Consider the following 24,681-nt stretch of genomic DNA (forward strand, 5'->3'; position numbering starts at 1 on the left):
TTTTCGGTTGAAGAGGAACTCCTCCGTTTCTCTTGTGGAACCGTATCTTGAAGCTGAGAAGAACTGGACGGTGGTCAGAGTCGAACGCAACGCCTCGCCAGAACGCAGTCGAGCTGAAGTTTAAGAGTCCTCATCTTCCGCTTGCGCTGTTCTTCAGGCGTTAAAAGGGTTGACCCCTGCCATGTGAGCTGATGGCGTCGATGATTCCTCTTAAACGTGGAAGCGATGATGAGGCCCGTCTGTTCGCATAAGTCGACCAGACGGTCACCGTCGTCCGACGTGCGCTCCGCAGCATAGTACCATTTTCCTAGCACATCGGATTGCTGTTCGAGTCCCATCTTCGCATTTGCGTCGATTCCGACAATGACCACCTGCTGGCTTGGTATTTTAGACATCAACGCATTGAGTTCATCATAGAAGGCGTTCTTACTGTTGTCCTCAGCGGTTTCCGTAGGTGCGTGAGCACTTACGATCCAGAGTTTACGTCCTCCGCGATCCCGCAGTCGTAAAAAGGCGCATCTAGACGACGTTGAGCCAAATTCCTCCACCAGGTTCTTGTAATCGTTCCTCACAGCTATCGCGCAGCCACCTACTTTGATCTCATCAGCATCGCCGCAGTATATGGTGTAATTTTCGATGCTGATGACGGGCCGATCTCTCATGCGTGTTTCCTGCAGTGCAGCAAAAGACACACAGAGATATCGCAGAAGTCTGGATAGAGCGGCTTGTTGGAGTTCACTCGATAGTGTTCGGCAGTTCAGCGTGACGAAACAAATGGTTGTTGCCAAAGATTCCATGCTCCCTTCAGGCAGTTGATCTTTCAGGTTATGGGCTTTGGCGGTGTGCTGGACGACAGCACCTTTTTGCAATGTATGGGAAGCTTTCGCCATATAACAGTGCAGGTTATATAGCTCGTACGTTCCCAATGCGTACACTCGAACGCCTGATTGCGTTTAGTTAAAGCAGGGCCACCACGTGCAGGTAGCAATCAGACTCGTATACTTGTATCGTATGGTATCTAATCAACCGTTTGTATGTGTGTTTCCACTTTTTGAAGAAAGGATATTAGCAGCATTAGAGAAATATGCTTGGAAATAGAAGAATGAGTAATAGACATCAATTATATCGTTGGGGCTTCCGGGCACCAATCCGACGCAGAGTCGTCTCACCCCACTCTATGGCTTTCTGGTGGAGAGCTCAACGTCGCCTAGATGCGCTTTGTGAGACTGCGGGATCGCAGAGGACATAAACTCTGGATCGTAAGTGCCCATGCACCTACGGAAACTACTAAGGACAACAGTTTGCCCGCCTTCTACCTTGAAATCAACGCGTTGCTTCCGACTCTGACCACCGTCCAGTTCTTCCCAGCTTCAGAATACGGTTCTACAACAAAAACCGAGGAGTTCCTCTTCAACGGAATATTGACGCAGGACGTTTGAGTGACGAAAGAAGCAGAACGGAATTCCGCTAACGTATAGCTATTTTGTAAACGTATTCGTATCTGTATTTGGACCCCCCTCCCCCTTCTGGTTGAAATGCTGTGGGCAGGTACAAAAACCGCGAAAGCGAGTTGACGTCAAGAGAGAAGGAGTTTGAAAAGGCGCGGGAGGACAGGAACCCGCAAAGAGCCTATGCTTTACTAAAACAGTGAGGCGGTAAAATGAAAAGATGTTCTCCAGTCCTCCACACTGCTAAAGGAGTGTTGCAACCTTTCCACCTTGGAAGGACCTTCCTAAACCGGCATGCACCGTCACTTCCCGAAGAAGACCACGTTCATAGACCGAAATATGCGGTTAACGAGGAGCCACCGACGGAGTCGGAGGTTTTGGTCTGTATTTAAAAAAAATGAAGAATGGGAAATCTGGAGGAGATGACCGGATTAGCACAGAAATGCTGAAATATCTTCCTCCATCTAGGATTCGTGAGATGACAAGGATCATCCGCTCAATGTGGATTCACGAAAGGATACCTGACTCGTGGAGACGCGCTATTATAATTCCACTCCACAAGAAGTTATCCATCACGGACCTTAAGAATTATCTCTGCTCCTTGGAATCCCTTTGCCGCGTGTTATGTACAAGGCTTTGGAGCGGATCACCCTGGGTCGACTTATTGAGCACTGCGAAGAAACAACGTGCAACGAGCAACCTGGCTGCTGTGCTGGCCGATCTGTGATTGACCAGATGTTCATCGTTAGGAGAGTGATCGATATCTGGCAGCGTTACTCGAAGCCAATGCAATCAGTCTTTCCGGATTTTGAAGCCATTTTTGACTCTCCTCATCGAGTCCGTCTTCTCAAGTACCAAGAATGTTCGTTTGTTTGCTTCATGACATGCAGGACCCTTCCTGTTCAACTTCGCTATCGACGACATCATGCAAAGAACAGTCGATTAATATCCTTCAGACATAGTTTTAGCACATGCAAGGTGCCTCTTGACTGGTCTCGAGTACACCAACGATGTTGTTATATTCGCGGAAAGCAGTACGAAACTTCAACATTTTGTCAATATTGTTTTGAAGTCCCCCAGAACGGTTTACCGCTTCATAGTAGCGTGGAGGTTACTCTGGGCTGTCGAACTGCGATGCACAGCGGAGGTTCGTCCTCCGCTGTGTATCGCAGTTCGACGGGGCCTCCCAAGCTGAGAAGGAGTTCGACACATCCGACATTCCGACTTCTCGGAATCGGAAGCCAAGACGGTGGTGAATCTTAGCAGAGTAAACCACTGCTCAGATTCACCACAATGTTAGCAAAATGTAGCAAGGTTGCTCCCTGATCCATATAGGTTGGGCGACGACCTGTGGTGAAAGCTAAGGTAGCCTTGGCAGGGCTGCCTAGTTTGAAGAAAAGTCTTTTTGCCACTCCAGCATATTCACTGCCTCAGTACCCTGCCCACTGGGCCCCGCCGTCTCAGACGTCGGACGGTATGGCGGCCGGTGAGAGGCGATCAAATTTCAGGTTGCTCAGGACGTCTTAGATTCTGGACCAAGGCGATACACGCACGACTCGCCATGGAGACTGTCTCAGACTGTGTACTTACAACGCGAGAACAGTTTCCACAGATGCTGATCTGCATGCCCTTCTCGGAGCTGCAGAGCGTATCAAATTCTACGTGATTGTTCTGCAGGAGACCAAGTGCAGAAGGAGCGACGTACGACAGATGAATGGCGGTACACTCGTCATTCGTGGAGGGAAGGTTCCGTCGCGAAATGTAGGCGGGGTTGGTTTTGGTGAGCACCCATCTGTCGTCCATCTTGTCGATTCCCACGAGATCCTGTCACCTCATCTGGCCATTCTTCGCCTCCGCCGTCTGCGCCAAAAACCCATCAGTATCATCAACTGCTACTCACCAACATCAGCAGCTGGTGAATCCAAATTGGGCGCGTTTTGCGAGGAGCTGGAGGAAGTGATCCGCAACGAGAAGTCCTCCTACAAAGTCGGAGACTTCAACGGAAAACTAGGAAAGGCCACAGAAGAGGAATACAGGATCGGAAGATTTGGACTAGGGGACCGGAATGAAAATAACAATCGTCTCGCCGAGCTGTTGCCCGCCGCTCGCCTCTTTCATGGGAACTCTCTTTTCATGAAGAAAGATCATTGTCGGCGAACACTGGAATCGCCCAATGGCGCGATTCGTGCGGAGATCGACCACATACTCACCAACTGGAGGTGGTTTCTACGAAGTGGTTCTGATCACTGTCTCCTTGGTGCAAAAATACGACTTAGCCGTACGATGGGAACAACATCTGCTATCGGCAACGAAGAAGAAAAGAAGTCGTCTACGACGATTGCGTACTCGAGGACTCCTTGTCCCTAGGTGAGTGCGAAATCTAGGAGGGCTCAAACGTGAACTACGAGATGTTGCTCGGAGGATTACGAGCCTGTCTTGAACGTACCTCGAAGCCGCGCACGACAAACTTGGATCGATTTTCGAAGAGCACCGAGGAATTGTTGGAAAGAAGCAGGACTGAGGCTTGATCCGAATGCATTGCACATTGAGCGGTTAGTAGCAAACACTAGCTGCAAAAAAGCGTTACATAAGGATCTTTCGAAATACAGGCAGAAGAAGATTCTGGAAGCAGCAGAGAGGAGAACGAGTCAAAAAGAAGTGCCGCAGGCATCTCCGTGAATATAATATTCCGCTAGCAGCCCTGCTGAGCGAAGACGGGACTCGCACGTCTTTTCGTCGTGAGATAGAAATCATTACGGAGAGGTTCTACTCGAACCTTTTCCCTTCATCAACTCCCGTGTCAAGCCCGATCATTCCCACTGATGAAGCTCCACCACGGATTCTCCCTTCGGAAGAACGAGTCGCTTTCAAGAGCATGAAACTTGGCACAGCCCCCGGACTTGATTTTATATCAGCAGACTTTCTTCGGGCTGGTGGTCATCCACTTGATGTAATCTTAGCAGCGCACATGACATCCTACCTTCAGAAAGAAAGTATCCCAGTCCAGTGGAAAACCTTGAAAAGCAAACCGCTCTTATCCATATGAAAGGTGACCGAGAAGACCTTCGGAACTACCGTCCGATATGTTTGCTGAGCGTGTTATACAAAGTGTTTACCACGATCATCTTCACGCGCATATCTAGGACGCTGGATGAAGCTCCGCCTCAAGAACAAGTCGGACTACGTCAAGGGTTCAGCAGCTTGGACCACATCCAAACCGTATCGAAGGTCACATAGGTTTACCGGGAAAATCGCCTGCCCTTTGTTCTGACCTTCGTCGACTATGAGAAAGCCTTCGACAGCGTAGAAACGAATGCAATACTGTTAGCGCTGGTCGATCAAGGTGTGGACGCATCGTACGTGAGGGCATAAGCTAATTGCTATGATCGACGCACCACTACGATACGACTTTTCCACCGTCCCTTAACCATGCCCATTGGAAAGGGAGTACGACAAGGCGATGCTATATGGCCGAAGCTGTTCACGGCTGCATTACAATGGATAATGAAATCATTATCCTGGGAAGAAAGGGGCGGTGGAATAAGTGTTGATGGAAGATTTCTCTCGAACCTTCGGTTCGCGTACGACATCGTTCTCTTTTCGAGCAGTACCATTGAAGCAGAAACGATGTTCAACGAATTGAACGAAGCAGGGAAGAGAATAGGACCGCGAATAAACAGAAAGAAGACACAGTTCAAGAAGAACGCCTACTGCGAGGACGGAGGAGTACAATCTGAAAGCTCCCAAATCGTGGAAACTTCGTCATACGTACACCTCGGACGTTCAGTGAACATGGAAAATGACTTGAAGGAAGAAATGTATAGAAGAATGAGAGCAGCATGGGCAGCATTCGCACCCGTCATGGAAGCTACGGACCAACTAACGGAAGAAGATCTTCGTGCCTATCTGTTCAATCTGTTCAACTCAACAGTTCTTCCAGCGCTCTCTTACGCAGTGGAGATGTGGGCAGATACCGCTGCCACGTCTAGGAAACTACTCACTACCCACAGAGCCCTTGAGAAATGGCTTCTGAAGTCTGAAGTGTGTTCTGAAGCGGAATATATATCGAAAGCAAAGCGTAGAAGGGCCGGTCACATTATGAGAAGATTCGACGATAGATAGACTAAAAGAACGTTAAAGTGGACCCCAGAGAGATGCTAAACACCCTCGAGGGAGATCGCCAACGAGATGGGGTGACGTGTTCGCTATACGGATTGACCAGCTGAGAGCTCAGCTGGATACGGCTCAAGTTACCCTCTGTTACCTAGGCTGTACGCAGAAGAACAATGGCAGATACGAGATTGATATTCAGCAGAGATGAGCTAAGGCCATTTCTACACTTAACTCCTCAACGAAATGTCTATGGTCACCAACGGGGTTAAGCTACGAGTTACCTATCTGCAATTTGCCTCATCATGATGTACGGATTGGGACACCACCCACGGTGATGGAGAACCTTGAATGCTAGAAAGGAAGCTGCTTAGACGGCTGCTTGATTACTTTTGGCTTAAGGTATGCAACAATCAAGATGTTTACGCGGAAATCGATGTGGTGAATCGGCGGTTGGCACGTGAATGATATCAACATCTTGCACCGCCACCGAAAGTGTCTACAGAAATCCGTCTTCGCTTCTTTGGTCTTACAATAAGGAGACCAGCAGATCGCCTTGTTCAACGAGTTCTAAGGAGTTCGTCGGGTTCGAGCTGGAAGAAGCCACCTGTTCAGAAACAGAAGCTGTGATATCAGCTGATGAAGGAGAGCTTGAGGACAATCGGCGTGAGTAGCAGTTCAGGCGAGACTTAAAGTTTTGCGGGACATGGGACGAATAGATCGATTCTCTGCAAGCTCTTGCAAAAGATCGAGAGTGTTGTGCAGGGTCGTGTTCGAGGACGGCACACCTCGGAAAAGGTTTAGTGACATCAGCCTGCCAATTAGGTCAACTTAAGTCAATAGTTGGACTGATGACGCTGTTCCAGGACCCGAGTTTGATAGAGTAATAAGATGCATCCGTCGAGAGACAGGACCTCATACTTTTGCTGTTTTACACGAATTCCTCCTAATTAGCAGGGGAATGAGCGTGATAACACTTGTTTTCGAGAACTACACTCCACTGGTATTTATTTGTGGAGGCATCCCAATATCGTTAATTTATACTCTGTCTTTAAACTGAACGGCACAACGATAATCAAAACATTAAAAAAAACATCACGTAGATTTTAAGCTGTGCGCGGCGATAGTTTCAGGCCAATCCACCCGTTTCCCCAGGCCTCATCAGACTATCACCTGTTCCGAGCCCTTAACCATTTATTTCAGCAAATACTGTCCGTTTTTTTTTTCACTAGCCTCAAATCTGCTGTTCAGTTGTTTCTGGAGTCTCAGCTTCTATTCCTAAGAAATTACAAATTTCTCAAAAAGAAGGATTGCTGTGACAGACTATCATAGTGAATATATCAGCAGATGATCTTCAATGTACTTAGATGCTTGGATACCTGGATGGCCCGTCTTCACCGAACATGAGGGCCTCAGCATCTCTTCCAAACGTCGTCCCCCAAAATCTTCTCACGTTTCGTTAGTGACGTTGACAGGCTCTTTGAGACGAGTCCACCTGAGCTCTCAGCCGATCCAGCTGTGTAGTGAACACATCACCAGGGTCAAGCGTGTGTTGAGAATTTCTCAACGGGGAGTCGTAAAGGGGGGTGTCGGGTCAGGGGGGGGGGGGGGAAACTGCACTGCTTCTTTTCAGACGTTATGCTGAAACGTGATGGAGGATTAGCAGTGAATGGCACGTTTTTACCGCGTATCAGAAGATATTCACAACTAAAACGTATTCTAAGGTTCTTTCAGGTCTCAATATCTGCGACTAAAAAGTGGAAGTTGCCTCAAGGAAGAAAAAACGTCAATGATGCGTATTCAGCACTTGCGTTCAAAATAAATTTGTTTGATATTTGAATAAACTATTGAAGAAGTCCTGCGGTTGCAGTTGAGGAAGACTACCGTAGCATAAAAAGTTATGATAAGAAGAAGGCACAGAAACCACAAAATGATTTTTAAAGAATTTATTCTTCACAATTCTGGTAATAAAAATACTGCGCTTTTTGAACCAATCTTGAAGATGGACGATTTAGCATCTTCCTGCTCTTCTAATCTATGCTTCATGACGTCAGAGTCACTTCGGTGGCTCAACCCGTGCAAAATCATATGTCGTCGCACGTGCAAGGCGGTTGGGGAGTCCACATTACCTGAACGAAGAGGAAAGCCTTCAGAAAACAGAAGAAGTTCGTAGACAAAGTAAACGTACCAGTAGCAATAGCATGTTTGACTTCTTTCATAAGACTGCCTTCTTTTTCATATGTGGATGGTTTCCCAGGTCGCAAACGCAGTCCTGGTAGAGGATGTATCCATTGGGAAGCCAGCTGCTCCGGATTCACAGTTAACAGTTAACAAGCTTGTTAACACAGTTAACAAGCTGGGTCCATTGCGTTGAACACTTAAGACCCAGTACTTAGCAAAAAGTAATATGAGTGTAGGATACTTACGTCATTAAGTGGTCAAGCGTCTCCGAGTTGATATTGCTGCGCTCTTCCCTGGATAGACGATTTGCTGCCGAAAAACTTCGCTCAGAATCTGCATTGCTGGCAGGAATTACCAGAACACATCTGATAGCCTAGAACGAAGAGATAAAGATTAGAAACGGAGTTTACAACAATGTGATATAGCTGTACCTGCGCCACTTCCTCCGCAATTCCAAATTTATGGGAGTTTTTCAGAAGTTGTTCGTACAAATACGGGCTACCGAATTTTTTATCTCGCATGGATGACCACTGCATATGCTGAGATAAGGCTCGACTTATAGTGTTGTAGAAGCGTATCATTGGTTCTCTCAAACCTGCGATGTTGCAGTAGCGCTCTAAGGTTCCAATGGAATGGAGGATGAGCTCATGTCGCAAGCTGGGATTGAATCTCTGCTCTTCTTGATTTATATATTCTGGACATCCTCTGTCAGGGAAATTCCAATCACTTGGCACGTAGTCTATAAATCCACTTTCAAAGTCTCCAGCAAACTCCACAATATCTATGATTGTTTGCCTTTCTAATGCAATCAGGTCACTCGGCCGAAGTTCGTGCTCCCTTCCACTTTCCATATGTTGCTGCAAAGCCCTAGCAACATCTTGATAAAAATGAAATGCAGCGTCTGCAACCGACGTAGTCGGCTTGGTAGCCTCATACACTCGTCCTAGGGTAACAGTTCGGAGTTGTCGTAAATCGAAGTCCGGCGAGTCTTCAATATGATAAGCCAAGTCGGGATCTTCTTGAGTCAAACTTATTCCGGCGGGCGCTTCTGCGAGCTCTAAATTTCGGAACAATTTTATGTTGAGCATTGCTCTGCTTTCCTGTTCTTCTTCTTGTACCTCAGGTTGTTTTTGTTCCTCCTCCTCTTCTTCCGAATGACCGCCGCGTGAGGGAGAGTAGTCCTTGAATGCCTTCGGGTTATACCCAAGCAGCAGACCCGTACCTGCTGGGTGCTGTTCAGGAGAAGTGAAGTAGTTGTTGAAATAATCATCGCTGACGTGACTGTACTTGTTTGTCGATCTGTCGTACATTTTGAGCACTCCTCTTTCAAGGATTTGCCGCTCAGTTTCAATATTACAAATGTTGCTAGTCAGAGCTTCAGTAATCCCCTCCAAGATGAAGCTAGATCAATAAAGAGGGCTTCCTCTTCCTAGAGTGACAATGAGAGATAAGTAAGAACTTCTAACACAGTGTGTACATGGTGCATTGCAATGAATGTGCGACCATCCATGAGAACCCACGATGCGATTTTTGCTCGTTTCACTGTTTCAGCCGGAAAGCGATTGCGGCTTTTAAGTATCTCTAATGTCTGCAGTAGAACTGGATACACACGCAATATGTTGGAAACTGAATTCACTAAACTTGCAGCCCATCGCACCTTGAACAGTGCCCTCATTTGTAGATAGGGGTAGCCCATTTGCTTAGCAACTCTCTTGTATACTCTTCTGCCTACCGTTCGCACCGTAGTTCCAAATATGTGGTACATTTCCATAACAACTGCTTCTGTTAATTGGAAGAAATTTCCTCTCTCAGTGGTCACTGCCAGGTTTAATTTGTGCGCCATACACACTGACAAAATGAGGTTATCCCGTGGATGAGCATCGTTTCTCGTGCTCTCCTGTATCAAATTCTTCATCGTTGCGTAGACCCCACCGATATGCCCTTGCATCACTGCAGCGCCGTCGGATAACAGACCTACCATATTCTTCATTGCATAGTTCCTAATGGTTTCGCTCAAACCTGGAGCTTCAGCCCACGATTCCATCTCATTCAAATGCCTCAAGAAGGCTTCCACGATGTGATTCGCTGTTTCGCTCTCGACATCAGAAAAAAAAAGTGGAATGTTGTAGGCCTATGCTGTGGTGAGACAGTCCTTACTAGGAAAACGATCCATTTTACTCCACGCGATGAAGTTGATCCATCGAGAAGCACTGAGAATGGTATTCTGTTTTGGACCAAGTATTTGACTAGGTCATACTTCATGTGTACAGCAAATGACTTGATCATCCGATGTACAGTAGTGGGATCATAGTGTGCGCTGGTTCCAACTGCTCCGGCTCTCATAGCCATAACAAGAAGAGGGAACTGTGTTGAGTAAGGAAGTCCTTTTTTTGCAATCGTGTACGACAGTTGTGACGTTACGATGTGACAGTTGCTGCGACGTTCTCTGAGGATATACTGTCTCGAACTCTTGCTGCTTCCCTCTTAAAACTATCCAAAAGACTTGTGTGCTCTTTTGATGCTTCGTGAAATGTTAAGCGATTCAGAACACGGCTGATACCGTACCTGGGGTTTCGTGAGGCACTATCTGACGTCTTATTTAAGCACAAAACTCTTCCTCTCCCAAGGAGGTTCACGTTCTTTCCAAACATCTGCTGCTCGCTTGCGCACGTTCGAAATCCATCTTCTGGATTAAACCTAGTTTCGTCTTTGTTACAAAGAGAACATCGCATGAAGTCCAGCTGGGGGCGAGAAGCGTCTCTATAGTACTCCAAGTAAGGCTTGTTCACCAGAGCTTCTATTTGTTTCACAGTGAAAGATTCGCCATTAATTCCAACCTGCTGAAGATTACGACGAAGAGTTGTTTGCGCGTTCTCATCGCGATAGAGACAGAATTTCCTTCTAAGGTTCAGATCCTCCAACTCTATCTCGGCTTTCTGTAACTCATTTCTCTCCTTTAACTAGCTCATCATAGTTTTGAGGAGGTTCGTTGTATGTTGCGATTCAGCGGCGAGCGCCATCTGAGCATCGCCGAACATTTGTTGTTTGTTCTCAATATGCTGCACCTTCTCTAGCAGCTTCGACATGCTGGCCTCCAATCTAGAATATTGGAGGCCAGCGTTACCTAGGAGAAAAGCAGGGAACTCATCCGCAGCTGTGTCGCCGAAATCAGTAGGCGAGCCAGGATATTCTCGATCTGGACCTCCACCCTCGACTGGAGATATTGTCGTAGTTGTCGTAGTCGTTGTCATTCCACCCCTTCTAATGGGGTTATCAGGACGTCTATTCCATTGTTCAAGGTATCCGTCAAACCCTTCGCCCTCGCATTTGTTGTCATACCCGGGAGTCCTCTTAGTGATTGCCCATTTAGAGCCGCAAAGAGAGGCGGAATTCTGAGGAGTCAAGGAGTTTTCTGGAAGGACATGGAAGACCATTTGGCGATTGATGTCTGGCCACAAATTGTCCAATCGTTCCATCGGTATCACCTTCGAAACATCGTCTGATGGAGAAAAGACGACTATATCAACTATTCGAGACGATAACCACTCTTGTTTTTCTAGTGTTATGTGTAGATTTTCTTCTCGATACACTGCATTTCCTCTGCGACTGGTTCCTACATAGCTGAATAATTTGGCAAAGTGCTCCGCGTCCTTCCCTTTGAAATGCAAAACGATGAAAACGGATTGCCCATCACGGTAATAGTCTTCGTGATGAATCTGCGGAGGCTCCGTTCTGCTAGACGAAGGGAAAAATTCGTGTAGCGATTTCTGCCCGTGTTCTTGCTGATCGGAAGGGAGATTGCAGAACACCCAGTTGATCAACCGAGAGCATTTCGCCGCTTTAGCCTTAAGATTATAAAAGTTGAAATGCAGTTTTCGCTCCGCTCGTGGAAAGTTTCCAGGTGGAACTACACTGCCATCGGGTTCCTGACTTCCGCTAACGAAGAAGGCTTGGAACTCCTTGTTTTTAGGCCATTTTTCATTGTTGAAGTCTGCGAAGATCGAAGTAAAGAACTTGCGTTCCTTATCTTTCTGAAACATCAAATTTTCTACAAACTAACTACTTTTGAGTTAGCAGAAACAGTTGAAATATTGAATAAATGTTATGCATAATAAATAAAGTGATAACGTGGAGGAGGTGATAAAATAGAAAACCAATCATTTTAAATGCAATTAGCTACCTAAAGTTTTGATCCGTCTAAAAAATCGACTTGTTGTCAAACTCATCAAGTCTAAGAACTACAGAATTGTGTGCTACTACTTTATTTGAAAGAAATGAAACTAACCAGAGGTGACTTCCTGTTGAGTACTAACAGACCATATGAGGAAATCTTCATTTCCTTCATAGCTTGCACATTGCTTCGGCACTCTTCCGTTACAGCCAGTTCAATATATTGAAGATCCGCAGTGGTACGGAAACGAAGCGTCGAAAATTCGCTTAGGAAAGGATGACAAACGAGATCTTCAGGAGCTAACAGAAGTGTAAGAGCACTAAGTAAATGTAGAAGCATAGCTACAATGAAAGGCAAGTACGCTGACACAAGTTGGTAAGTGTTGTGCAGATAAAGTGCATTATGCGTGACCTTTCCCCATCGATCGATTATTATATTTCGATATATCTGCTAATTGGCCATTACATCATCTGTTGAAATAACGGCTGATGCAGCAACGATTCATCGTGGTTCGAAGCATCAGCGCGATGTCGCGCTGTTTTTATTGTGACGGTCAGAGATCAATCCCTGCCAGAGGTCGTATTTTTGCACTTAACGTAAAAGAATTTAGAGAGCAGATTTCTCTTCTGACAGCGACGGCTTTCTTACTTTCAGTCGAAAAAGCAATTCTGATGCTCCTACTAAACGAAAAAAAGACATCTACAGACGCAATTAGGGTTAAAATTAGTACAAAGTAGGCTCCACTAGATTCTCAATATCTAGGCTCAAAGTGACTCTCGTGCAATAAAGCTGGCAGCTTTGTGTAGAGGGAGATTTCTTCTATATTTCTTCAAAGTTTGGTGCCTCTAGCCTTCCTAGTCTTTTTGAAACCTAGTTGAGAAAAATCTCAATTTTTGCCTCAAATTTTTGAGTTTTTCTCAACTAGCTTTTGAGAGAACCAGAAGACCTACAAAGGCCAAAATTTGCATTTAGGGGTTTTCCCTGATGCTGTATCCAAATATGGAATCGAATTTTTGAACGGCGCTACAGCATCCTCGCAACGAGGAAAAGAGCGAAATCTCAGATTTTCGGCAACGCGTCAAAATCTGTGTGATTTCAAACAAACTTCCATAACTCAGCTCATAGTTTATAGAAACAAAATCGGTTTAAAGTATGTTGTAGAGGAAGATTTTTGCTACTATAATCCGTTTTTGGTTTTTTTTTGCAGATGGTTCTTATCTCTAAAAAACCTAGTTGAGAAAAAGTTGAGAAAAACGGCAAATTTCTCAACTTTTTCTCAACTAGGTTTCAAAAAGACCAGAGGGTCCCTAAAAAAGATTTTTCAACCATTTTGTAGCGCAAATCTTCCTCTACACAAAGCTGTTAGCTTTATCCTCCTGCGCCTTTTTGTTAGTGAGTTATTCATGTTTATTTCAAGGTAACAAAATCCGACCAGTCCAGCGGTAATTTCCAATTAAGGCCTCGTTCTAATCGCTAAAACAACCTCTTTATAACACTTTTATATGGAAAACAGTGCTCTGAATACAATTCCAGAAGAATCTGCTTATGAAATGCTCTTCTCAGTGATTTTTTTCAGGTTTTGCAAAAATCTAGATTCCGGCGGGGATCGAACTCTCATCCGTTCAGTTCCATTGTCGGTGAGTAAAATCGTTTGTTAATAATTGGAAAACGTTTTGCAAAAATAGTGGCTCCGGCGGGGATCGAACTTTCGACCATCTCTTCATCAGTGCCAAACACTACAATAGTGTTACCGAATACACATTTAGAGCTCACTTATCTTTTTAAATTGTACGTCTACATACATACTGACTCACTTCTAATTCTTGCAGTAACGTCTACTTCGTGCTAATCCGAGCAATCTTTATCTTGAGTCCTCCTTTATTATACTGGTACTTCTTTAAATCTTCTCGCCTAATTATAATCATTTACTGGATCTATTTATACACTAATTCCAGTATTTACAGATGTACCAAGATATTGCCAGCCTTTCTCCTGAAGAGGCTTTTAAGCGTCTTAGAGAAGGTAATTCCGGACCGAAGCCTTCAGCTGAGTGGCTGGCAAAGAAGAAAGCGTTGAGAAAAGCGTGGCTCACTTCTCAGCCTGAGACTACGACGACAACAGCTACACCGACTGACCACTCCTCCATATTTATCTTCGCTGTACTCGGAATTTTTGCTTTGGCCACGATCATCACGCTACTGGTAAGAGTTTTTTTTTTGCAAACATTTTTTTCCACTCTATCTGTGATTTTTTTTGGAATTCGTTTCAAAATGTTTTCTGCTATTATCATTATTTCTGCTCAGATTTGGGTCGTAAAACGAAGCACTGTGAAACGGCAAAGGAACCGGGAACGCGAACTTCTGGAACACCAAGAGCTACTCGAGCAAGCTCTCCGCTCGAGGACTTTGCTGCTCGAAATAGAAGATTAAAATCATTTATTAATTTTTTTGCATGTGTAAAAATCAATAAACATCTTCTTCTGTTGTCTTCTCACTGGACTGTTCCACATCTTCATGCGTGCTACCTGGAACACACATTATTTTAGAAATTCTACAGAAAATCAAACACAATATTCTAACCGTGTCTAGATCAGTCCATCGAGTTGTTAAATGCTTTTCTACCTCGATTATTATTGTTGATCTTCTTCCACCTGGCACACGTCACGCGGCATCTGAAACATACAATTAACATTAACATATACTTTCTAGTTATTTGTTCTATTAATATCGCTGCATTACAATATATATTTTGTTTTACTTTTAGCATTACTATTTTTAAAATAATCTATTATACTATTAATTTATTAATAAAAATTTAAATTCATCAATTAATTAAATTATTGTAATTTATGTATTATTTAATTTATTTATTAGGCGTTTATTTGTCTTTTAATTCCTTTTATATTATTTATTTTTATTATTATTTATTTTTTATTATTCATTTATTTTATTATTTATTATTTATTTATTTCACCCAACTTTTGATTGCTGTGTAGGCAGCTATACTGGTAGGAACGAGATGAGGGGGGTCGTTTTTGGGAGGGTCGGCGAGGGAGGGTCGCTTTTAGGACGGATTTTTCTCAACTATACGCTTGACCCTGCACATCACTCCATCTTGCTGCCGGCTTTTAGCATCTCATAGGATCCACTCTAGCGTTCTTTTAGCCCATTTATCGTCGACTCTTGTCATGATGTGAACGACCCATCTATGCTTTGCACTCGATATATATCCCTTTGGGGAGACGAAGACGAGACATTGCTCCTAAGTCGCAGTTGCGAAGACTGGCTAGGTGTTGCGCGAACTAGTTTAACATCAAAAGTCATCTTTCAAAAGTCCTTGGGTGGGAAATAGCTGGGACGTGACGTGCTACGGTGTCTACCCACGCCTTCATTGTGTAACATAGCGTTGGAAGAACTGTCGAGTTGAAAAGATGGGCGCTTAGCTCTTAGTCCGTCAGTTGGTTCGTAGCTTCCCTGACGAACTCGAATGCTGCCCACGCTGGTCTCATCCTTCTATTCGGTTCTTCTTCAAGTCGTTCCATATGTGTATAGAACGTCCGAGGTATGCGTATGACAAAGTTTCCATGACATAAGAGGATTCACGTTTTACTCCTCCGTCCTCGCAGTAAACGTTCTTCATGAACTGTGTCTTCCATCTATTTAATCGCCTCCTCCTAATCCTGTCCTCTTCCTTGCTCCATTCAATTCTTTGGGCATTATCTCTGTTTCAGTGGTACCTCTCAAGAAGGGAACGATGTCGTACGCAAGACGAAGGTTCGAGAAGATTCTTCAATCAACGCGTAAGGCTCTTTCTTCCTAAGCAAGTGATTTCATTATCCCCCACAATGAAAATGACGTGGTGAACAGATTTAGATATATAAATAGCGTTGTCTTGTCGCTTCTCTCTCCAATGGGCATGGTTAGGGGGCGGTGGAAAAGTTGTATCGTAGTGGTGCATCGATCATGGCAATTGGCTAATGCCCTCACGATACGACGCGTCCACACCTTGATCGACCAGCGCTGACATTATTGCTTTCTTTTCCACGCTGTTGAAGGTTTTCTCATAGTCGACGAAGGTTAAAAAAAGGACAGTCTTTCTGGCAAATGCCTGTTACTTTCGACACGGTCTGTATGTGCTCCAGCAGAAACACTAGCGGAAGATCCTCTTGGTCATATTCTCAAGGTTCGCGAGGTCTTCCATTAGTCTGGGATTTCTTTTTTTTTGTGGAAATAGGACGTTAATGCCTTGCTAGAATTACATGAAGAGGATGGCCATCAGCTCGAAGAAAGTAAGTCCGGAGGCTGTGACACGTTTCATGCTTATGATCGCAGCTCGTACTTCCGAAGCGAACATCCGTTGTGGGATTCTACCACTGAAAATGATTGGCGTTGAAATAGGAGTTGACGAACAGAAAGGTTCGAGCGGAACCTCTTTGTAATGATCTTCATCCCACGATGATGAGAGTGCGAATCTCGTCTTCGCGCAGCGAGGCCGTGAGCGGAATATTATATTCGTGGAGATCCTTGCGACACTTCTTTAGATTCGTTCTTTCTTGTGCTGCTTCCAGAATCTTCTTCTGTCTGTATTTTGAAAGATCTTCCTGCAACGCTATTCTGCAGCTTGTGTTTGCTACTCACTGTTCAATGTGCGATGCATTCAGATCAAACTTCAAAGTCCTTCTTCTTCTTTTTTCATAATTCCTAATTTAGCACGCAGTGATCAGAACTACTAAAAATGATTCTACTACAAAGTATATGATGTCAAGTAGGCACCACTCCCGGTGGTTAAGTATGTGTCCATCTCCGCATTAGTCGTACCATTGAGCGATTTCCATGTTCACCGACGATGATCTTTCTTCATAAAAAGAGGGCCCCTATGAAAAAGGAGAGTACCGAGCAGCAACTCGACAAGACGAATCATTCCGGTTTCCCAGTTCAAATCTACCATCTTGTATCCCTCTTATGTGGCCTCTCCTAGTTCTGCGTTGAAGTCTCTCACGACGAATTTATAGAAGGACCTCTCGTTGCGGATTAGTTCCTCTAGCTTCTCGTAAACTTGGGAGTCATCAGCTGCTGATGTTGGTGAGTAGCAGTTGGTGATGCTGACGTCTGTGGTCAGTCCCTGTAGACTCTGTTCTCACGTTGTAACTAAAAAGTCTGAGGAAGTCTCCACAGCGAGCCGTGCGTGGGTCACCTTTGTAAAGAATCAGAGGCGCTCTGAGCAACCTGAGATTTGATCGCCTCTCACCGGTCGCAGTGGGTGGTGTAGCACAGTCGGCAAGAGGTTACGCCGTTACTCCAGCATGATCGATTGGAGGTTCTTCACCGCCAACTAGGTATTTCATTCCTCCGCGGTCGATAAAATGGTACCAGAGTTGTCTGGGAGTATAAAGACACTAAACTGAGACACCGGCTAGTCCCCGCAAGTCATTGTACGGGCTAGTTCGTAAACCTCAAATGATTTTGAATTGAAATGAACGCGGTGGCACATCTCAAGTGGAGCGATCAACGCTAGAGACTTTATTCTTTTAATCCTCAGCACGCCATCCGGCGTCTGAGGCTGCAGAGCCCAGTGTCCAGGGTGCTGAGGTTGTGTATATGCTAGAGCAGCTAAAAAAAGCCTCTCCCCAAGGTAAGCAGCTCTCTCTTGGCAAGCCTAGCTTTCACCACGGGTCGTCGTTCAACCTATATAAATCAGGGAGCAACCTTGCTACGTTTTGCTAACATTGGGGTGAATCTGAGCAGTGGTATACTCTCAGCTAGGCTTCCGATATGTACACGGTGATAAATATTAGGTTGAGTCGAAAGTTCTCGGACAATATGGTAGTGATGACTGAATGGTCAAGACTTCCAAACCTGCGACGAAATCAAAAAGGCACTCGAGCAGTTCTTCAAGGAACAGTCCACAGCGTTCTGGAGCAAAGGCATCTACGATCTGCCTAAACCTTGGCAGAAGACCATAGATGCCAATGGGGCATACTTCGAATGATTTACAGTTATCGTTTGAAAATTGCAAAATAAATAAAAATATTGTAAATTTGTCCGAGAACTTTCGGCTCAACCTAATATATACATACGGTGATATGCAACCATCACTGTGTGAACGCGGCAGCGCACAAATCGTAACCAAGAAAGCAAAGAGATCGAATTTTACTGGGAAGCGACCTTTGCGATAGCTTGACACGATATTTCAGCTGCATTATAGAGGAGGCACGTTTCAGTTAATTTTTGAACAATATGTAAGGATCTCAATAATATGTAGGATGTGCTCTTCTCTCCTTCCTTATTAGAAATTTCGGGGCGTTTTCAAGAAGCGAATCCTTTCTACGTGAATACTTTGAATTTCATCCTTAGAGTTGCTGTTATGATTTGCTTGTGATTTCCTGGAATAGACCTGATATTTCACAACTAAAGAAATCAAAACTGGGAATCAAATAGAGAAATTGCAATATGATGTAATCTTGAAATTTGCACATGAAATCACTCTCGCTGACCAATTACTGGAGAGATTTCGTGAAATGACATGAGTCCAGAAATTACTATTGCAATGGTCAAGTGTTCTCAGTCCAAGCCACAGTGTCTAACCCAAACCTCATCGTATCATAGAGATGCATAGCGATTACAGAGCAAAGCATCAAGTCATATGTTGCAGTTGTTGCTTGAATTTTAAAAAAGAAACTAATGACGCTGAATCACACCGCTGAAGCAAAAACAGTAGCAGATTTCCACTAGGGGGAGTGAACTGATTCCATTTAGATCACCGCCGATTGTTTGCTCCTGGTCACTTTAGTTACTCATTAGAAGCCATCACCGTTAAAAGTCCTCATATTTTCTTCCACCGAACATAAGCACTACAAGGGGTAACTGGAAAGTGATAACATAATATTCAGGCAGTTTGAGGATCAAGCTAATCTTATAGCTTTTCTCCAACGCGTTCATCTGACTTTCAAGATGTCTAAATTCTACAAAGTGTTATTGATTCAGAGTATCTGAGAAAATATGAGTTCTGTCAGTTAGCTCGCCTATGGAACAGAAATTTAGGTCATAGGGAACGGATACTTCGTAGCGGTGAGTTAAAACAAGTCTCAACGTTCCGCGCGGTGTGAAAAATGGTGTGAAATGGTGAATGAGAGTAGGGAGGAGAAGATAATTGTAAGGGAGAAGAAAGGGTGAAGAGGGGGAAAAGAGAGGTTAGGAGTGGAGAAGAAGAAGGGAGGTCGATAGGAGTATACCACATTGAAAGAGATTCGCTATGAAACTATTATTGTTTTCTGGATCCCTCCCTCCACGGTTTTTCGAACTTGGAAAAGTTGAAAATCTTGTATTAGGTTGGTCAGTAAGTTCGTAGTGTTTTTTTTATTATCAAGTTTTATTGAAAATAACAATAATTGCAACAACAAATTAATCAGCTATGTAATCTCCCTCATTGTTTACGGCCTGTTCCCACCTTTTGAGCAGTTTATTGATGCCGTTTCGCCAGAAATGTCTGGTCTTAGATTCGAAGTAGTTGGTGAGCCACTTTTCGAGGTTCTCTTCATTGTCGAAGGAAAGACCCCTCATTTGGTTGGACAACGAGCGGAAAAGGTGATAATCCGTAGGTGCAAGGTCACTAGAGTGAGGCAGATGCATTAGAACTTCCCAATGGAGCTCCTGTGGAGCTGCCTTAACGACTTTTGCAACGTGGGGCCTAGCATTGTCGAGCAGAAGAATTACTTGGCCTTGTCGCATGAGTCTTTTCAAGCAAATAACCTCATTAACGCGGTGTAACTGGATTATATAAAGTTCTTTGTTGACCGTACGTTTTTTTTCAAGCATTTCTCAGTGCACTATACCTTCTCAGTGCTACTGCTTCATTCGTAGTCCCCTTTTTTGAATTTTGTTAACCATTTCCGTGCAGTGGACTCGCCTATGACACCCTCTCCGTTCGTGCTTAGTGCAAACCACTCGGACTACTTCGGTAGCTACTTGGCCTCGACGAAGAGCGAAGAATAGCAGATTTCGAAAAAACCGATTTTTGCCTCCTGGATATTCCATTTTTAGACCTAAAAAATCGTGAATAATTAAGCTATCAGAAAAGCGGTTGTAACAGTTTTGTAGAGCAAAGAGTTCTTTCGAATAGTATATACACTTTGACAAAAAAAGCACAAATGATTCTAAAATAAAATCCAAAATAAAAACGCTACGAACTTACAGACCAACCTAATATTTATTTTTGCATTCTTTTCATCTATGCTTTAGGAAGACTGGACCACTTGGGAGGGGAACACTTTACATATGAAGGTTTCTTCATACCTGCAGTGCGTTGTGTGTGACACTGACTTGTGTACTTGTTTAGTTGCTCGCCAAATGGTCCTTGACCACGCCACGCGGATGTAAACTTGTACTTTCACACGACACGAACACCAATGCGTCCAAATTAGGCTTTTACCTCAAACTTGGGTAATTAGACCGACAAACAAATAATGTCATTCACAAATAGTTACGACGATTACATACGAAACAAGCAACCATATGCACAATGAACTGCTACATGCACTTCTCCTTTTCGGTTTTCAATAACTGCAACGAATTGAATGATGAAGTGAGTTCAACGGCGTTCTAACAATACTTGAAAAGGATCAAATGAGGTGGATTGCCACAACGCAACCAGTGAGCATTTATTTTTTTATAGGAAGGAGAGGAACGCTATGTTTTTGGAGCCTTGCGCAGCATTTAGATGAAAGCTTCAGATATCGCATTCCTCGCCTATTGATTGACAAAAAACCAGTACTTGACCAACAGCTCACAGTACATAATATTTGATACTCGAACAACACTTCACAGTACACAATAGTACAAAAAAAAGGGAAATTGATTGAAGTCGATCTTATCGACAATACCCCTATCCAAGCACGGGTATAACATTTTGAAAAAGACCATTATTATGGAATAGGAGATTTCTCTAAAATTTTATTCCCGGCTGATAAAATACTGCATTCCTTATGATGCGGGTATACCTCAAACTTAGTTAATTAAACCTTTTCCCCTACTGTTGGGTTAGTGCAGAACTAATGCGCGTCTTCAAACAATCAGTTCAAAACGCTATAACTCGCCTCAAAATCAACCACATCAATCAAAATAAGAACTATTACATTTCACGCACCTTTGTCAACGAGATACAACTACACACAGATGCACATTCCTGCTGCATAAAAGTCCGTAGAAGTCCGACATTTGGGAGCCTAGGAACTTCCGGAAGTCGTTTTCGACATCACTTTGATTTTGAAAGATCTTACCTCTTACGCAGCTGTACAGATGTTTCAAAAAGTAATAGTTGGGTAGTGAAAGCTCCGGCGAATACAGTGGGTGAAGCAGAGTTCCGTAGCCTAACTCGTCCAACTTTAGCAGCCACCTTTGAAATGTGTGGCCGGGCATTGTCGAGTGGGAGAATCGGGCCTTTTCTGTTCACTAACGCCGGGCAAAGAAGTTAAAGTTTCCAGTGCATTTTGTCCAGTTTTTTGCAATACTTCTTTGCGGTGATGATTTTACCAGGTCTCATGAAGCTGTTCAAAGAAGTGAGTTCAACGGCGTTCTAACAATACTTGAAAAGGATCAATGAGGTGGATTGCTACAACGCAACCAGTGAGCATTTTATAGGAAGGAGAGGAACGCTATGTTTTTGGAGCCTTGCGCAGCATTTAGATGAAAGCTTCAGATATCGCATTCCCCGCCTATTGATTGACAGAAAGCCAAAAGTTGACTAACAGTTCACAGCACATAATATTTGATACTCGAACAACACTTCATAGTACACAATAGTACAAAAAAAGGGAAATTGATTGAAGTCGATCTTATCGACATTCCCCATCGCCGATTGTACGCGAATGCGTTCATTCTCTCCAGCTCCCTCCTTGCAGCCGTTATCTTTTGCCGAATGATGGGCTTCGCGTCCGGAATGTTACATAATGCTCTGTGATGACCGCCGTCCTTGGGAATGATGCCTTCGATTATCGTTCCTTTGATGCGAGCACAGTACCAGCACTCTCTACCACTGAACTTACAAGGAAATCCTGGGCAATCCTCGAGGTAATACTTGCATAGCTCGTTCTTCACCACTATCTGGAAGTGTTCATCTCCGTTGCGAGCATTGGGGCACGAGTCCGAGTAGTGACTTGCTCTTACTTGACAAAACGCGCATACGACCCATTCCTCCACACCCTTCGAGCTTTCTCCGAAGTTCCGGAATGGTAGATTATCGAGTGCCTCCTCTAATAAGAATATGCGCTCTTTGAGGCCTACGATGGAGTGGGCGTTTTGTCAAGTGTTTGGCAGCTCCGACTGTACTTGCCTACTATACTCTTCGTCTCGATGTGCTGGAGATTGAGGTCTTGAGTACATTTCCACACTTGAATCTTCATTGTTTACCTCTTCGATCATTTTTTCGAAGTATTCTTTGTCGTCTACTTGGGAGACTTGCACTTGTCCATCCACGAATACGCGTGTCGTCTTCTGAGCACTAGAGACTTGAACCGCTTCTTCGCACTTGCCTTGATGAACTTGTACTTGAACGCCGTCTGTTCTTTGGGTTGCAAGTAGATCGGCAAGATTCTTCTTCAAGACTTCCACATCTTCGGTTTGCGTTCGTAGCTTGTCCTTTAAATTAGCGATCTCGTCCTTCGAAGCAAACGAGTAGGTTAGACGTGTGGCTTCTTCCGACAGGACGTCTGCCATCTGCTGCCTCTGGGTTTGTGCGGACTCAGCTTGGTACTTGTAGAAACGCTGCTGAATTTGTCCAAGTCGCTGTTCGAGTTCACCGATTAGGTCGTTGACTAGTATCAAACCATCGTCGACGAAGTTCAGTACAACTTGAGCTTGGACTGCCGTTTCCCGTTCTTCCTCGAGCTAATCCTCTCTTTGGAACAAGGAGAGCCTCCCGGCGTGAGTGCGATTATCATACAGGCGATCACTGAGGATGTAGCGAGTGGCCAACCTCAAGATACGTTCCTTGGTTATAGCCGCTGTGCGCAGAGTTCGGTTGATGAGAAGTAACTGCTCTCCTGGACTTGATAGGACGAAGCTGTTGTCTTCTCTAATGTGCTTCCATTGGGTGCGGAGTGTCAGGCGAATGTCCACTTGTCTATGGACTACTCGTAGATCTTGCTCGATGAACTCGACACTTGGGTTGTCTTGCGTTTGCGTTTTTGAGCGTTACTCGTAGATCTTGCTCGATGAACTCGACACTTGGGTTGTCTTGCGTAAGAAGATCAGCGAGAAAACTTGTATCGCCATCCAGATCACGCGTGTCTATTCTGAAATAGGACTTGAGAAGAATGCATGCACTTGATGGAGAAAAGGCGAAACTTGAAGAAATTTTCCTAGGGAAGTAAATGGGTAATTTTTTAGCTTTTTGTGAAGTGCAAGCTTTAGTGTCTGTTGAAAGGGTTTCACTGCTATTTTCCATGCCAGCTTTTTGCGATTTTAGTCCGAAGAAAACGAAAGGAGCGGAAAAGGTTAAGAAACGTATACCGAAGAATGTTTGCAACTTGCTTAAAAATCCATAGAAAAAGGCGTACTAAACACAAAAGAAGGAATACATATGTGAGCCCTAGGAGTGGAATAAGTACTACCCCCGCCACGAGAACAGTTCTATACCATTGTGTAAATACTTGCGTGATATGCGCCGCACGATACGGAACACCATATGTATAGTCGAGCAGAGGTGAAACTGAAATGAAGTGCAGATATAATTCCTTGTGGGCCAAATTCAATTGTGAAACTTGTGGTATCACATGTTAGTTCTGCCTTTTTGAGGACGTGCATATTACTTGAGCAATTGCACCTTTTGCACACTTGTAACAGCCTGTCAGGATGGCGTTGTCCACGATGCAAATGGCTTCATCTACCACGATATCGGTCTTAAGATCTTCTTCGAGGGTCATGATGATTTCGTCGTTATGCTCGGAATATTCGCCTGCACTTGTTCTTCCGAGTCCCTCTTAAACGAAAGTGGAGAAAACAATGCTGGCAGGCGTTTTTTCAGGTCGTTGAACCATGCTGTAATGTTTACTTGCATGCATTTGCAATTAGCATGGATTTCTGCCGGCTGGAATCAAGTCGGAATTCCATAGTGCTGTGTTATTTCCGTCCGAAATAAATGGTTTGTTCAGGAGTGGAGTGGGTGGTACAGTAACTGACTACAATGAAAATGTGAATTCTTTCCATTTCACCGGTGCATTTGGGCGCAACGAGGTGGTAATCGACTGAGTGTTTCTTCGAATAGCATCGAGATGGGCTATTTTGATCTTCGCGGCTTGCTTCCAGTGATTACAATGGAAAATTTCGAAAACTTGCGGATTGTTGGAAGCCGCGTATATCCTGTAAAAAAAGGCATCCGGACCCCCAGTAGAAGCAGTCGCAACCAGGCCCACCACACGATTCTACACATGAGGTGATCCCAGAGAACTTGTTTCCTTTGTCGAGCTCCGGTACTAGACTTGAAGCTTTGATAGCAGCACACTTGGATCCTATGCAGGAACCTGCATGAGGACATCTCTTGCTGTCTATTATTTGGTAAGTGGTACCTCGCGTGAAAGTTTCGGATTCAGGTTCACACGTAAGTTCAAGTGATTTCCATTTGCAGACTTGTCCTCGTTCTGATTGTGTGCAGATTGTCGAGGCATGAGAGAACAAGTTAATTCCTTGGCATCCACTTGTTCTGTTGATCGCGATGATAGTGCAGGTTACTGCTAGAAGTTCAACTAGATTGCTTGAGTGTCGACGAGTTCTTCGGTTC

At 44.3% G+C, this 24,681-nt stretch overlaps 9 protein-coding genes across 12 annotated transcripts; 5 read left to right on the forward strand and 4 right to left on the reverse strand.

The window, feature by feature from the left end:
- Positions 1-74: 74 nt before the first annotated feature.
- On the reverse strand, positions 75-890 carry RB195_023935 (uncharacterized protein; the record flags this gene model as incomplete). Its single annotated transcript, XM_064211544.1, has 1 exon — positions 75-890. The coding sequence occupies one exon, from the start codon at positions 888-890 to the stop codon at positions 75-77; it is 816 nt and encodes a 271-aa protein (XP_064067425.1).
- A 1,182-nt stretch (positions 891-2,072) lies between these two features.
- RB195_023936 (uncharacterized protein) lies at positions 2,073-4,685 on the forward strand (the record flags this gene model as incomplete). Of its 2 annotated transcripts, XM_064211546.1 has the most annotated exons (7): positions 2,073-2,310; positions 2,405-2,595; positions 2,784-2,934; positions 2,989-3,790; positions 3,857-4,000; positions 4,116-4,381; positions 4,435-4,685. In XM_064211546.1, 7 exons carry the CDS (start codon positions 2,073-2,075, stop codon positions 4,683-4,685), a joined length of 2,043 nt encoding a protein of 680 aa, XP_064067426.1. The 2 variants fall into 2 exon arrangements, with proteins under 2 accessions (XP_064067426.1, XP_064067427.1); XM_064211545.1 differs by lacking the exons at positions 3,857-4,000; positions 4,116-4,381; positions 4,435-4,685 and having other exon boundaries at positions 2,417-2,595; positions 3,061-3,815.
- Positions 4,686-4,877: 192 nt separating this feature from the next.
- On the forward strand, positions 4,878-5,570 carry RB195_023937 (uncharacterized protein; the record flags this gene model as incomplete). Its single annotated transcript, XM_064211547.1, has 1 exon — positions 4,878-5,570. The coding sequence occupies one exon, from the start codon at positions 4,878-4,880 to the stop codon at positions 5,568-5,570; it is 693 nt and encodes a 230-aa protein (XP_064067428.1).
- A 452-nt stretch (positions 5,571-6,022) lies between these two features.
- Positions 6,023-6,232, forward strand: RB195_023938 (uncharacterized protein; the record flags this gene model as incomplete). The annotated part of the gene is made up of 1 exon (XM_064211548.1): positions 6,023-6,232. One exon carries the CDS (start codon positions 6,023-6,025, stop codon positions 6,230-6,232), a length of 210 nt encoding a protein of 69 aa, XP_064067429.1.
- Positions 6,233-7,793: 1,561 nt separating this feature from the next.
- RB195_023939 (uncharacterized protein) lies at positions 7,794-9,783 on the reverse strand (the record flags this gene model as incomplete). Of its 2 annotated transcripts, XM_064211549.1 has the most annotated exons (5): positions 7,794-7,935; positions 7,985-8,112; positions 8,171-9,140; positions 9,206-9,327; positions 9,397-9,783. In XM_064211549.1, 5 exons carry the CDS (start codon positions 9,781-9,783, stop codon positions 7,794-7,796), a joined length of 1,749 nt encoding a protein of 582 aa, XP_064067430.1. The 2 variants fall into 2 exon arrangements, with proteins under 2 accessions (XP_064067430.1, XP_064067431.1); XM_064211550.1 differs by lacking the exons at positions 7,794-7,935; positions 9,206-9,327; positions 9,397-9,783 and having other exon boundaries at positions 7,981-8,112; positions 8,171-9,049.
- Positions 9,784-10,699: 916 nt separating this feature from the next.
- On the reverse strand, positions 10,700-12,249 carry RB195_023940 (uncharacterized protein; the record flags this gene model as incomplete). The annotated part of the gene is made up of 2 exons (XM_064211551.1): positions 10,700-11,770; positions 12,025-12,249. 2 exons carry the CDS (start codon positions 12,247-12,249, stop codon positions 10,700-10,702), a joined length of 1,296 nt encoding a protein of 431 aa, XP_064067432.1.
- Positions 12,250-13,874: 1,625 nt separating this feature from the next.
- Positions 13,875-14,339, forward strand: RB195_023941 (uncharacterized protein; the record flags this gene model as incomplete). Its single annotated transcript, XM_064211552.1, has 2 exons — positions 13,875-14,111; positions 14,214-14,339. 2 exons carry the CDS (start codon positions 13,875-13,877, stop codon positions 14,337-14,339), a joined length of 363 nt encoding a protein of 120 aa, XP_064067433.1.
- Positions 14,340-14,372: 33 nt separating this feature from the next.
- Positions 14,373-23,827, reverse strand: RB195_023942 (uncharacterized protein; the record flags this gene model as incomplete). Of its 2 annotated transcripts, XM_064211554.1 has the most annotated exons (11): positions 14,373-14,434; positions 14,490-14,494; positions 16,928-17,031; positions 19,851-19,951; positions 20,202-20,292; positions 21,052-21,130; positions 21,185-21,356; positions 21,950-22,183; positions 22,241-22,784; positions 23,101-23,197; positions 23,739-23,827. In XM_064211554.1, 11 exons carry the CDS (start codon positions 23,825-23,827, stop codon positions 14,373-14,375), a joined length of 1,578 nt encoding a protein of 525 aa, XP_064067434.1. The 2 variants fall into 2 exon arrangements, with proteins under 2 accessions (XP_064067434.1, XP_064067436.1); XM_064211553.1 differs by lacking the exons at positions 14,373-14,434; positions 14,490-14,494; positions 16,928-17,031; ... (5 more) ...; positions 23,101-23,197; positions 23,739-23,827 and having other exon boundaries at positions 22,206-22,619.
- Positions 16,178-19,901, forward strand: RB195_023943 (uncharacterized protein; the record flags this gene model as incomplete). The annotated part of the gene is made up of 2 exons (XM_064211555.1): positions 16,178-16,325; positions 19,807-19,901. The coding sequence occupies 2 exons, from the start codon at positions 16,178-16,180 to the stop codon at positions 19,899-19,901; spliced, it is 243 nt and encodes an 80-aa protein (XP_064067435.1).
- Positions 23,828-24,681: the final 854 nt, after the last annotated feature.

Source organism: Necator americanus, chromosome X (assembly GCF_031761385.1).
Source record: "Necator americanus strain Aroian chromosome X, whole genome shotgun sequence".
Lineage (NCBI taxonomy): Eukaryota > Metazoa > Nematoda > Chromadorea > Rhabditida > Ancylostomatidae > Necator > Necator americanus.